Source organism: Eublepharis macularius, chromosome 3 (genome assembly GCF_028583425.1).
Source record: "Eublepharis macularius isolate TG4126 chromosome 3, MPM_Emac_v1.0, whole genome shotgun sequence".
NCBI lineage: Eukaryota > Metazoa > Chordata > Lepidosauria > Squamata > Eublepharidae > Eublepharis > Eublepharis macularius.
In genome coordinates, this window is record NC_072792.1 from 25,514,708 (window position 1) to 25,529,551 (window position 14,844).

Here is a 14,844-nt window from a genome sequence, read left to right on the forward strand (position 1 = left end):
CTAAAGTGGGTGGGGAAAATGATGGCCACGGTTCCAAGCCCAAGAGCCTGGGTCGCTTTTAAGTGGTAGTTGACTTATAAAAAAGGTAGCATTTACTGCCACGGTTCACAGCGTCATTCTTCTGTTCATTTATGAAATCTGGAAATAGTTGCTTGGAACAACAGCAGCATCCATGCGAAGTAGTAGACTGTGTCATGTTCTGATTAGTAGATGCGGTAGTGGGGAGGGTTTGGGAAAGGCCGAGAGATCATCCCAGTTGAAAAATAGGTTGTGAATTTCAAGGTCTAATCTTGGGTACTAGAAAAGAATTCTCCCTCAACTTCCACTGGTGCTGGCCTTTGTAAATATGCATGGATTCTAGTTACATTGATCTTTCCCCCCACAGATGATTTCGGTAGAAAGGGTACTGGAATACACCGATCTTGAGAAGGAAGCGCCTTGGGAATCCAGCAAGCATCCTCCTCCGGAGTGGCCGACCGAAGGCGTTATAGCATTTGAAAACGTGAACTTCACTTACAGCTTAGATGGGCCTTTGGTCTTGAGACATTTATCTGCTTTAATCAAGTCAAAAGAGAAGGTACATATCTGACTACCTACTCATGTGTCATAGAGCTAAGATGGATCTCAAAAGTAACATGATCTGATTTCCTTCATGTCTAGGCTGTACTTAAATATAAAACAACAAACAATACGCTTTGCCTTCAGCCATAAAGACTGCAGAATTAAAGTGTTATATTTTATTTCTCATCTGATTCCTACCTTCTCCGCATGCAGAAATCACTTTTTTAGCCCATATGTTGCGTGAAACCTGGAATAACCTAGACTTTGCAGTCTTTGACATCTTCTTAGCTATTGGCTGAGGTCCTGTGATGTCATAAGAGCTCAGAAATTATTTATATACACCCTCCCTTCTTGCCTGGGTTAGAGTGCTAGTATGGGTCTAAAGGAGAGAAGAGGCTGAACTATTGGTGGGGAAAACTTAGAAATGTTGAAGCAGTAACGGTAACTGTGTGTGTGAATGGAGTGCCTAAATTGTGATTAAATGAAACATATATTTCTCTATGAATTGAATGCTTGAGAGAGAGGCGTGTGGGTGAATGGATGTTGTATACAGGCTTGGAGCCAGATAACCTCATGTGCACATCCAAGCATGTATGTGCATGGATGAGGGGCAGAGGAAGGCAGGTTTGCAGTCTGGAAGCAGCTTCTCGTACTTCTTGGGAAGATACTCTGGAGGTGTCTATCCTGGGGCACGGGAGACCTGCTACCAGAAGGGAGAAGATGACCCCACCAGCTCATGAAGCAATCTCACACTTCTTGGACTCAAGCCAAATTATTGCGAGCAAAAAATGTCTCCATATGGTATTATACATATTCATTTTCTCTAAGAAAACAATTTTCTCGGAAAAAAACCCAGATGCTCGAGTGGAGGATGTACATTTGTGTGCATCTCTGCTTGTACAGACAAGGATCTGTCAACAAAGTAGAGCAGAATGGACTTATTACACTTATTTTTGAAATTAATTTATTGAAGCGTTTATACCCTGCTTTCTCCCACATATGGACTTGAAGCAGTTTAAAAAAATAAAAGCAAAAATGACTACTTGGGTAAACGAAGGTATAAACAGTATGGCATTCTGACTTTCTGGAGCGATGCTGGTTTTGCTAGTTCAGCTTGTTGAGGGCCACAGGCTGAGAGTGGTGAGCCCAAGAGCCAAGAGCCCTTTGGCTCATCTCCAGGGTAAAGACATGCATATATGCCCACTGTTAACACCAGTGCTTGCATGGACTATTGGTACTCCTAAAACTCCGTTCTCTAATGTTGGACATTTCACTGTGGAATTTGCCAAGTAAAAAATGACTGCACATATGGACTGTTGGATTTTGTAACTATTTATTGTATATTTATTGCATTATTTATTGTAATTATAACATTGATTTATGCACTTTTGCACTTTGCACGTGGATAAATTTGTGAAATAAGTATACAATTGCCTTTTGATTGTATTACTCCTGGAATTGTTTTTCTCCTCTTCCTCTCTTTAACGGCAGAACCACTTAAGAGTAGCTCAGCAATCCTGTAGGATGCCCGGAGAGCTTATGAGTTCCCATGCCTTGGAAATACACAAGAAGGACAAGCATCTAGTAGGGACTGAGGGAGGGGGTTAGGATATCTGAGCAGCCTTAATAACCCATCTTAACCTGGGCTCGTCGGAGCTTGGGAGCTAAGCAGGGTTTGCCGCGGTTGGACCTTGTAGACCATCAGAGTTTGCTGTGCAGAGGAAGGTAATGGCAAACCACCTCTGCTCATATCTCGCCATGAAGGGTCACCGTAAATCAGTTGTGATTTGATGGCACTTAATTACGATATCCTTTCTTAGATTGTGGATTAGATTAAATGCCCCATTGGGTACCTACTGTGATCATAATTTGCATGATTCTAAAATGCTTTCTCATCAACCTTAGTTCTCAATTAAATTCTGGGAGAGAATTATTTTTCCAGGTGTGTGTATGTTGGGGAGAGGGGAGATGATAATAATTCTGGCTTTGCTGCAGTTGAGATGGCTTTGGGTGAAAAAAGGATAGGAGTTCAGGCTCTTGAGGTTTTTATGCAGTGTGTCTGTTTATCTTTTTCATGCTTCCTCTTGCCTTTGGGCCAGCTCTCTTGCAGTGGTAATAAGCCGTTCTAATAGTGGATAAGAAGATTTACATTTCACGGGAAGAAACAAACAAAATAAAAGATGAAGCGTGAGAAGGGGAGGGGGAAAAAACGTCGCTTCGATGGCAGCGCAACACTGCTTGCGTTTTGGGTTTCCTGTTACTTTTTTGCTGGAGTGATAGTGCTGTTGGCTTTGCCCTCCTAGAGCCAGGGTTGCACGCCCTGAAGCACTTTCTAAGCCTTGATGGGGGTATCTTTTTTCCTTCTCTTTTTAAATTTGGTATTAAGTGGTATAGTTTGTATCCCACACTTACCTGTATCTTGCTAAGAAACCTGCCCAATGGTCTAGCTTGCAGTGATAGAGGAAAAATTCTTTTTGTGGTTGTCAAGGTGCTCTTGAGGCCTCTTTGGACTAGAAAGTGGCACGTTTTTATACAAATCTAATATGAAATCCACTTGTTTCTCATCCATAGAGCTATTCTGTATATGCAAAATACTTTTATATAGGGAAAAAGAAGTCTGGGATATCTTCCGCCTTTCTGCTTCATGCCCGTGTTGACTTGGAGAAGGGAACAACACCAGTCTTGTGCCCTCCATTCCTCACCCTTTCAGCTTCTGGGGAGACCGCACTAGCATCTGGGGAACTTCCACCCAGCTCTGCATTTGCAGCGTTGAGCTTAGGAAGCCGGCAGCAGCCACTTCTGGGCATGGAGTAAGGTTCACTGTGTGTAGTGGGGGAGATATTTGGGAATTTCCTGCATTGTGCAGGGGGGTTGGACTAGATGACCCTAGAGGTCCCTTCCAACCGTGTGACTCTGTGATTCTAAACCTCTTGCAAAACGTGTAGGAGATGTTCTTGTATCAATGTAGCAGTTGGCTTTCCCAGAACATTCTGCATTCACTAGACGTGTCTGAACAGCCTTTAAAGCCCACTTAGAGAGGGCTTAGAGATCGGATAGCAGGGCTAGATACGCTTTACATAGTTAGGGGTGGTGGTTATGGAGTTCTAAATTCCCTGTTTCTTTTACCTCCTAGCCACTTTGCCCCAAATGATAAACCATCTTTTGACACGCGAAGTGTGTTCCTTTCCTTTGCATGCCAGCCTGAAAGGGGGTGGGTGGGGATTGACAATGAACAGAGCAGCTGCATTTTTATTTTAAGTATCAATTTTATAAAGCGCTTTTATGCTGCTAATACCCTACTGTACATCAATGACATCAGAGGAAACACTTGAACTCTTTTGTTCTTATGCAGAATTCAGCACGGATGGTTTTCCTTTCTTTTCCTTTTTTCCTGGTTTCCTTACCATTTTTTAATTCCCATAGATGCTTTGGAAGGAAAAGTTATTCTAGGAAATTTTATGAAGTCCTGGTCCTTTCCCACCCTTCCTATCAATTCAATTTAGTATTCCATTTAATTCCATTTAATATCCATTCCATTGCATATCTGGAAAAAATGCAATATTATTTTCATATATTATTTTAAGTGACTGTGTTTTGCTCATGTGCAACAAAATTTAGAGACAGCGAGGGAGGATTTGTCTCTTAAAGAAGAATTTATCTCATAATATCAAGGAGAGTATAAAGAGTAACTAAAACTTTATTAATAGAACTAACAAAATGGATAGGAAAGAGAGGAAACAAACTAGCTGCCTTACTTGTTGAGAGAGTTCTAGATAGTCCTTAGAAGAAAAAAATTACCTGAACGTAGCATTCTGCAGATAGACAAGAATGAATCCTTATTAGGAAGAAGGTACTCCCCCTATGATCCTGTCTAATTAGAACTTGCTGCCCCCTGCAGGATCTTCTTCTCTTTGTAAACAAGATGTTGCTATAGTCTATCAGAGATCACGTCCAGCGGGGACTGAGACCTGTTCATAATCTGTTTCCCACATCCGTCATGGGAGGAAATAATGTCTAAACAGTCACTTCACTTTTGCAGATATGCATTTGGAAACACTTTCAGGTTGCTATTTCTCCCCGTTAACTGGTATTTAGATACAAAATTGCTAAAATATTTTAGATAATTTAACTTCTATCTTGCAAGGTGATACATGACCACAGTCCAAAGAACTAAACAGTTCAGTTCAGTGAGGTGTTGATGGTGGGATCTTTGTATTTCTTAAACAGTAAACGCACCCCACCGTTCTTTTCAGGCAGTGTGCAGGTAATTCTCAAAACTGAAGAGAATGTCAAGCCCTATTTGTTTGTTTGTTTGTCTATTCCCTGCCTTTCTTGCAACTACAGGAACCCAAAATAGCTTACATCATTCTCCCCTTTGTTTTATGAGGATGTGATATTGAGTGAGGGCAGGTACTTACATTTTTACTGAGCGTGGCACAAGTAACTGTAGTTTGGATCTTGTCTTCCCTTTCTTGCCTTAAAGTTGAGCTCCCAGATTTCTTAAGATGGAAGCACTTTTTTCTTTTTTGCATTAAAACTGGAAACACATTTCTGGTTATACCTAAATAGGTTTACTTGTAGATGACATAAGCGAGAACTATCTACTCCAGAGGTGTCCCCTCTCCCACATTTCTGGGGGATCGGGACTTGCCACCAGATTCAAGCTAAAATGTAATATGCAGAAATTTAGCCTTCCTTTTAAAGACAAATCTGCTGTGCTTCTTGCAGCGGAAATGATTGACACGCAGTGCCGAGATCACAGAAAGAAGTTCTGCCCCAGTTGGAGGTTGGTAAAGAAGCCAGAGCAGTGAAGCCACTGTAGGGGCAGGGTAGTTTGAATTTAACATTTATCTCTCAGAACATGTTATTTGGGAATAGCTCTATGAGGCAAGATGGATGTGTTCGCATCTGTTTTAGTCCTAAAAATATTCTGAATTAGAAAATCATCAGGTTGGACCCAGCCAGCTTTTTTGCTCCGTCTTGCCCAATTCTGTCTTTACTATAGCCCCTATCCCACCTGGCTTTTGCCCATGCAGGTCCCATGCTCCCCAGCAGAGCCTTTTAGGGTGATCAAAGGGGATCCCTCCTCTCTTTTTCGCCTGGGGGAAAACATATTTGGATCCAACCCATTCTTTGTACCCATGTCATAACCTTTGTTCACATTGCCTGCCCGGGTATGCATCTTGCCTAGATTTTTCACTACAAAAGAGGGTTCTGTTTTGGTGTAATTTGGAACTTCTAAATTATATTATAAAAATGCGTTTTGCTTTTTAGAAATATGGGAGTGTGAAGAGGTTAGTTTAGGTCTTGCCCAGTGCTTGTGCTAATGCAATGGAATTTGGATGTAAAATAGCTGAGCTTCCCCATGCTTATAATGGGAAAGAACTAGTAGTATACTCTAGAGACTTGCTTGGAAGGTAGATGGGGTAAAGGAAATGATATTCCCATCTTGAAGAAAAAATGTTAACGTTTTGTGACCCACTCCATCCTCAGAGGGTCAGGATAGGCAACAATAAATTAGAAAAAAAATATGAAATTACATTAAAATTTAAGCATGATTTAAATGGCTGCAGTAAGACAGTTATGCCTCGAGGGGATACCAAAGGCTTTGTTTTAACCATTTTACATTGAAAAGAGAAATTGTTTGGGTCTGGCTGATGTTGGCTCTATAACACTCAGGAATTACATATTTAGGATGGTTTACCAATAATTTTTAGCAATCTATGCTTTTTGTTTCCTTGTCTTTCTACTATGTTGCTTGTAAACCTTGCCTAAAAAGAACTTAAACTGTACAATGCAAGATAACTGTGAACAATATTTTAGAAAAATGCTCTGTTAATCAAAACTGGCTTGACTGTGTTTTTTTTTTTTAAAGGTTGGAATTGTGGGAAGAACGGGAGCTGGAAAGAGCTCTCTAATAGCTGCTCTTTTCCGGTTGGCTGAGCCCCAGGGAAGAATTTGGATTGATAAGTTTTTGACATCAGAACTGGGACTGCACGACTTGAGGAAGAAAATTTCAATCATACCTCAGGTACCAAGTCTACTTTTAGTATCAGTATGTTTTAGAGGTCCAGCAGTCTGTGGAAACCTTAGGGTTATAATAACACTCTTTATCTTTATTCTGCACTCTGTCCATAGTGTTAAAAAATATTCTGTTGCTGTATCCTTTCCCCCTTCTTTTTGCATATGTTAATCCTCGTTTTTCTGAATACTGTCCAAAATAAAGTAAAATGATGTCTGTGGCAAGGGTAATTATATTTACTTCTGTTGTACACAAAATTGTTTGGTTTTGAACACTAGTTATCATTGCAGCTTGGGCTAACAAAAATGCTCTATTCCACATAAAGGATCTAAGATATCTTGGAACAGTTGCTCTGATTCGCTGTTCCTCAGCTAGGCACTGGGGAAAGCACCTGTCATACATTATACTAGTTTCTTTATTTTCACCAGAACATGACCTGCCGAGAAAGCTGTTTGTGTGAAATTGATCCCCTTATGATTTGGCTGATTTTAATAATGTTGTCCAAGCCCTTCTTTGAGGGCAATTTTACAAGTGTGGTTGAAACCTCCTGAACAAGATGAGCTCATGCGGTTTGTTTTCTGCAGCAATCACACCCCAAGTAATGGTTTAAGAGAACAGGCCGTAAGCTGTGATGTTCATTAATATTCTAATTTCTGAGGTGGAAGATTCACACGTTCTATCTACTACACTTTTTATCCCACTCTTCCTTCAGGGAGTTCAGGGTAAGACACGTGGCTCTCCCTTCCCCTCTTTTCCTCACAACAACCTGTAAAGGTTGGTGGTGTGTAGAGAGAGGGTGGCTGGCCCAAGGCTACCCACTTGTAGCCGAGTGGGGCTCTGAAGCCAAGTCTCCCAGATCCTGATCCACTGTACTACACTGGCTGTCTGTTATGGCCATTTCTTCTTATTCTTTGCTGTACACTGGAATTTTCTTTCTTACATGTTTTTGTACACTGGAACAATTTGGAGTCCAAAATGCAAAGGCAGAATAGCAGTGTTGAATGATGTGTACATGTTTAAACTGCCACTTTCTCAGCAAAATAGCAGGAGCTCAGTCCTTTCCCAATTAACCGCTTTTGTACATTCTGCTGTATTAAGTGATAATTTCGAAATGCACATTAGCTATTCTGAAGAGAAAACAAAAGCACTTGTCCTGTACTCAGTTATCTTTGTGAACCACCTCTGTTGAAAAGCATCATGCTTTGAGGTGATGAGGTAAGGTGATAGAAAAGCTTTTTTTGTGGAATTTGGTCTGCAGTGGTTTTTTCACATGTGACAATTATCGGAGGAGGTGGTCATCAACCGATGACTACTCAGGTGTGAATTTGCCCTCATTGTTATACACTTTCGATATTTAGCACATGCAGTGTGGTGAAGAATTATGATTTGGGTGAGGAGAAAAAAAATCACACAGGTTCCAGACAATGGTTTTCGGGGGTTAGGGCTTCTTGGTTCATCAGCCTCAGACCCTCTTGTCAGTGTCCAGGCCTAAACCACAAATGTATAATGTAGTTCAGAGTATGTGTGGCCTTCTCCCTCAATGCCCAAAGGGACTCCATGACTGAAATGTGAACTTGCTGGCTGTGTACCTCCTTTTCGATATTAAGCACCAGATTAGGCAGAGAAGTTGGTACCATTGGACAGAGGAAACAGAATATGAATTGGCTGTAAGGAGTAGGGAACTGGGAACTAAGTAGTGAACTTTGTGGGTGGGGGAGGAATGACCTCTTATTAGACACCTTGGGACTTGAGGGGTGGTTGGCCACGGAGGAAAACAAAACCTAGTGAGAACAAGGTTCTAGTTGGGTATTTTTGTTTGTGCTTCATAAAGCTGACTTATAAATCCATAATGTTATGTTCATTTGGCAGTGTGCCTATCCTTAAGAAGCATGAATGCAGCAAAAAACTCCTGAGGAAAACTGCCTAGCTTGTGGATAGATCAGTAATCATGTTCTCCCCAAACAATTGAAAAGAATTGCACACTCCTTGCTACCTGTGGTTTTGTTGCTTATGTTTTCTGCTTTATACAATACCAGGACAGAAAACTCAGCCCTGGGAAACCCAGATGTTGGTCTGATTTTCATAATGTGGGGAAGTACATTGCCTATTTATCTTCAGGTTACAGGGTATTCTCTGTGGAGGGGGCTGCAGTAATTACGTTTATATGGGGTGGGGGATTTTCACCCATTGTATTTTTTTTTAACCACCATAGTAAAAAGTTTATTAAGCGGAATGGTGCTCTAAAAACCTCTTTGGATAATCCTTCTTTCCTCCTCTGTTCGAAGAATGGAAGGCAAAGAAAGAGGTAGGTATGCTATTACTAGCAAAGAAATACAATTGGATTGTAGCCTAATGCACCCTCCCTTTTTGTTTCTGAAAACTGAAGGCTTCATTAATGCACAGTAGTGCTACTGAGTGAAGTTGGTGACCTTTTTGTGTCTAAAGAGGACTTTACATGGACTTAAATTCTTCTGCTTTTGTGTTTGCACAATGTTCTTTTCTCTTGAAAATGGATGGTGATCAGTTCATTCAATGGCTTCAGGGTTTTGAAAGCCCTTTTTCCAGGCTTTTCCCCCCAGGTAGGATTCTAAAAGATGGATTCCTTACTCAGGAAAATGCACATTTAAGAGGTAGCATGGTTCTACTAAGCTAATTCTGCCTTCCATCTGTTGTTATTATTTATTATTGTGTGCATTATTGATGCACTCGCTTTCTGGTACAGGTGTATGATTTGCTGGATGGCATTTTTTAAAAAGTGCTTCAGACATAAGTAAGGTTTTATTCAGAAATCCCCAAGGGGAGTTCAAGTGTCTGAAGGCCAGAAGGTAAGATTACTTTTGCAGGTGAAAAGAGGTTTGTTTTCGCACTATCTGGAGGCTCATGCTTTGGACTTGGAAGGTTGGTGACGGCACTAACCATGTGAAGAGGAACTTCTTTTGCCATATATTAGTTAACAACAGTGCTACATTTATTGAAAGCAGCCAATTCTGTGTCTTAGCCCTGTGGCGGACATAATTTTTCCAGGTCATGGTTGTGAGTTCTAGAGCTCCCTATGTGCAGGAGCTCTTGACTTAGGTACATTTCCCCCTCTGAACTTTGGACAGCATTTGAGTAGTGGGGCTAGTGGTGGCTTTCAAGGCTGAGTCGCTTTATTGCAACCCTTGAACCCTAAGTGAAAGAGCTATAAGGTATCTCCAGCTTCATGTCAGGAATGGATTTTTGTCCCTTTTGCAGTACAGGCTTGCCGCCGATTGTGGTTCTGCACAGCGCTTTAAAATTCTCCAAAACTCAAGAGTACAGAGCCAGAGTGGCAGGGTGCCTGAGAAACCTTGTTACCCTCTTCAAACTGAGCACATCATGGAAACATATCCCAATAGAGTTGCAAAAAAATTTGTATTGGCCCCGTGCTTTTAAAAACATCCTGAACTGATCAGGCGAAGCTTCTCCGAGCGCAAAACTAAAAAGAAGTGAAAAATATTTACTTAATTTTCAGAAATCAGGTTGTGTCATTATAGACACAAGAGGTAGACTAATCAAGCATTTTATTATTTATGTAATTTATAGTCCGCCTTTCTCACTGAGACTATTTGAGTAGAGAGCCCTCTTGAATAATTCAGTTTTGCATCGTTTGTGGAAAGCCACGAGGGTGGGAGCTTTCCTAATCTCTTCAGGTTGGCCTTTCCATAATATGAGGGCCACGACAGAGAATGCATGTGTATGGGCAGCTGTTGATTTTGCCCATCAAGCACAAAACTAAAAAGCACAAGTAGCTCATAGGAGCACGTATTTAAGACAACAATTCTGCCAGCTCCATTCAGTGCCTTGCTTCCACTCATCAGTTGTTCCTTTCATTACTTTCAATTATGATTTTATACCAAGCGTTTGAAGTGGGGTTGCCATTCCCCTGGTGGGGGTGGGGAATCCCCTGCTCCCACCCCCTGCCACCACTCATCTGGCTGGCAGGGGGAAAAAGGCAGGGGAACAGGCCTCCAGGGTGTGCTCCCGGGGTGGTGTGACAACATTGCGCTACACTGAGAGTGCTCCCACACTTCAAGCTTATTTGGGCCCCAAACCGTCCTCGTACGAAGCATGTGCGTGTGCTCCCGTGTCTGCACGATAATGTCACACAAAAAAGCTGGGAAAGTTAAGTGCCAGGTTCCCCCTCCCTCCCACCAGGAATCTAAGGGGACCTGGCAACACTAGAGTGAAGCAAGCCATAGGTTTAGCCATAGGTTAATCTAGAATGAAGCAAGCCAGTGACTGTAGTTAGCTAGATTGGAGATTGCTGTGAACCATGGCTTGCAAAAAAACCAGAGCATGGAACTAGTGCCCAAGAGGAAGGAAATGGTAGGTTTGCAGGTTGGGCAGGCTGTCCCAATTTAGCCATAGGTTAATCTGTTTCTGGACTTGGTGGTCATTTCTAGGCAGAATTTCAAGATACCCATCTGCCTGTACAAATGATGATACTTAAACTCCTAATTGGGTTCTTTGGATATGATTGTATGGTGCTTGTATTTGTCTCTTTTGATCCAGTTATCATCTGTTTTCCTGACTATAATTTACAATTATTTACAGGTTTGGCTTATTAACTTCCTCTCATGGAACAGGCAATTTTAATATAACAATCTTTGTCAGAAATAGTAATTAAAATTATTCTTATCTGCTGTTGCAGTACATGTGTGCTATTATAATTTTACAACAGTTATGAAGATTTTATTAATTCAAATTCCCCATTTTGCCAACCTATAAAAATAGATTGAAATGGAAAATAACCTTAACAATAATTTCAGAATGCATCCAATAATGTAATGTAATATATGTATTGTTAAAAATTACAGGCTTGCTTTTTAGGAGGTAATGTTTTACTGAACTCTTTTTAATGTTTTACTGAACTCCTGATCAACAAGTTTTGTAACTGAAATTACGTTTTAAACCCCCCTGGGAAATCTTAAATTCTCTGGTGGGCCTGGGAGTGGGGCAGTCCTCATTTGTGGGATACAGCTCCTCCTCTCTGAAGGCAGAGTCAGTCAGCTGATTTGATCCTGGAGGGGAGGGTCTTGTCCCAGGGATTGCCAGCCTTTCTGGCAATCCAAGCAGGTTGTCTTTGGTGGCGTTCTGCAGAGTGCAGCGATCCCAGGCACAGAAGAAGAACAGAGAGCTTGCATGGGGAAGGGCTCTACCGCCCCCTGCCCCCTTCAGAGTGGCAGCAAGCATTCAAGCCATTGGCCCTCAGTCCACGGTCACAACTGCAGACTCCTGCCTTCTGGATGGGAGCGCCCCACCCCCGACAACCCAGAGGGCACAGTTGAGTCCATGGCAGCTTGTCCCAGAGCGCTGACACTCACAGCAACTCCCACAGGCCTGGAAAGAGCAGGCTGCAGCAGTAGCAGAGGAGCAGCTCCAAACCTGACTGAACCATGGTAAAGCTGATCCTACAGGGACTGGGAACCATAGAAGGAAAGAAGGGAGGTGAGAAGGACAGAAGAAACCTCAGAGCCAGCTGGCCCCGAATAAAAGGGAGCCATTTCTTTTTCCTTCCCTCGGCTAGGGCTCTTGGGGTGTACTTTCCCTTTTGGTTTTTTCCTTTGGCAGAGAGTGTTTCTATTGATGGGAATATCAGCAAATGCAGGCCTAGCCACCTCCCAGTGCTCAGTGTGCACCATCTGTGACTTGGATTTACCAAACTCCCCAGCTTCTACTTCCTCCCAGGCTTCCTAACAGGCTAGTGAACGGGAGAAGGTCCAGGATATGGACCTATCAAGTGAGGACACCAATGCAAACCTGCTAGTGTGGTTCAGGTTAGAAATGAGAAAGGAATTCAAGGAGATCCTGGAGGAACACAGACAGAGTAGCTCCGTGGCTGGACCCTCAGATAGACAAGAGGGACAACCCAGTTGGGGGGTCTGGCTCCAAGAAAGGGAAAAGTGACAGTACCTCTCCCCCCCCCACTTAGATCAAAGAGGAGAAAAGTAGAAGAGCTCAACAATGAAATCTCCCACCCAATTTCTATTTATTTTATAGATGATCTTATGAAAATATTTTGTCAGTGCTCAAAGTGTTCAAAGTACAAAGTGCATATAATAAATAAGATTCAATACATTCAATACATAGGAATAAATACAATCACTAAATAGCTCAGTGCAAAAATGCATCCATAAACAACCATCCGTTGAATATTATATGCCGCCTTTTGGCTGAAAATAAGTTCTCAATAAACTTTGTGTCAAATTCAGTATCACTCCTTCGTAGAGTTCAGTCCAGTTTATCAGTTTCTTGTCCTTAAAAGAATCACCATCGGTGATACTCCTGTGGCTCCCCCGGTATCAAGCATTACATATCGGTTTTAAAAATGCCAGTGTTTCATAATGATTATCTTTCCGCCTTCACCAATGGCTTCCCATGGAGGACGAGTGACATCTTAAGAGATAAACAACAGTTGGATGTTGTAAAATACTTTCATAAAAACATCTAAAAAATATATAGACATTGGGTGGGAGATTTTGTTGTTGAGCTTTGTAGCGGTATCTCCCTTGAGAGCCTCTCATGAGTAGAAAAGTAGGCCAAGTGCCATAGAGAGCACAGCCCCCTGCTAAGCCTCCAGTCTGAGTACTCTGAGATACCGGATACTTCCTCAGTTAAGGAGGAAGGGGAATTATCAGAAGAGGATGGGAAGGTAGTCACCCCGATGCAAACAAGGCTGTTCCTCCAGGAGCTGTATGCCAGACTGCTCCCTAACATGCTGAGGGTCCTAGGGACCAAAGGGAAAGAGGAACTAGACCCAGATTTCCCAGAGAGGTCAGAGAGAACCCTCCCCAAATAGGGAGCAGCTCCTTCAGCGATTCCCCTCCCAGTAGCCTTTTATAACTTGCTGGAGGCTGAGTGGGAAGCTCCCAAAGCTAACCGCCCTATTTTTTCTAAGTTTTATTCACTGGTTCCAGAGGCTGCTAAGAGGGTCAAACTGCCATTGGTTGATGATCCGGTGACCAGCCTGATGTGCAGTTCTGGATGGTCTGCCCAAGGGTTCCTGTGACAGGCAGATCAAACAGGCTTTGCATAGGAATTTTGAAGCTTCCACTACATCTCTCCAGTGATCAGCAACAGGTTTGCTTTTTGCTAGAGCTGTATTCTCCTGGACCTGGCTGCAGCAAAAGACTAAGGAACTGAAGGACGAAATCAAGAAAATATCCCTGCAACAGCCTTTGCGGCAGGCTCATTCTTGGATGCTCTGCGTTTGTCAGTGAGAGCTGCATTTAGCATGTCAGCCGGGTGCAACACTTGGCTTAGGAACTGGGAGGTGGACTCTTTGGTCCAAGCCACAGCAGCTACAGTCCCCTTCAAAGGCATCAGCCTGTTTGTAAAAGGTTTGGACAAAAACCTGGTGGAGGACAAAGGAAAGAAGAAGGTCCTTCCCCCGAAGAAGAAAGGAAAATCGAGAAAGAGGTTTCAGGCCTTTTGAGAGTCTAAGCGTCCTTCCCACACAGGCTAGTCCAGGTCATTCAAGGGAGGATGGCAGGCCAGACCTCGAGAGGAGAGTAGATCCTCCTCCTTCAACAAATCCGGACAGAACATCAAGGGACCGAAGAAGGGAACATCACCGTGACTAAGCTGAGATAACAGGCACAATTGGGATTGGAGGATATTTGGAAGTAAACAACTGGTGGGAGCTGGATACAGTGACCAATGGGTATTCACTGGAATTCAACTTTGTGCCACCCAAACTTTTTTCATCCAGATCCCAAAGAATTAGTCAAAGCAAAAAAATACCAACTTTTGGAATAGGCCATTCAGCATCGACTAGACATAGGGGCCATAGAACTGGTACCAAAAGCACACAGAACCTGAAGGGTGTACTTGGTGTTCTTCATAATCCCAAAGAAGAATGGGGATGTCAGAGACAGACTGGACCTGAAATGATTGAACAGACGCATCAGAACAAGAAAATTCAGAATGGAGAACGCTCAAATCCATCTTGGCTGCCATTCAGAAGGGAGATTTTCTGGCTTCCACTGATCTCTTGGAGGCCAATTTACACGTTCTGATACAAGAAGCTCATCGCAGGTTTCTGCGCTTTGAATAAGGTGGGAGGTGCTTCCAATTTTGGGATCTGCCTTTTGGTCTAAAATGGTCACCCAGGGCATTCACCAGAATCCTAATAGTCCTGGTACCACATCTGAGGATTCAAGGAATGTCTCTTTTCCTGTACCTGGATGACATCTTGATTGAGGCTCCATCTCTACTCCAAGGGGGTGGAAGTGGTGAAA

General features: G+C 42.6%; 1 protein-coding gene across 1 annotated transcript in view; it reads left to right on the plus strand.

The window, feature by feature from the left end:
• The window catches only part of ABCC4 (ATP binding cassette subfamily C member 4), a 204,448-nt gene that overhangs the window by 125,436 nt on the left and 64,168 nt on the right, over positions 1-14,844 (plus strand). The window contains exons 25-26 of the mRNA XM_054975037.1: positions 386-577; positions 6,437-6,592. Of these exons, the coding sequence (XP_054831012.1) occupies positions 386-577; positions 6,437-6,592 (348 nt within the window). The remainder of the gene's footprint in view (positions 1-385; positions 578-6,436; positions 6,593-14,844) is intronic.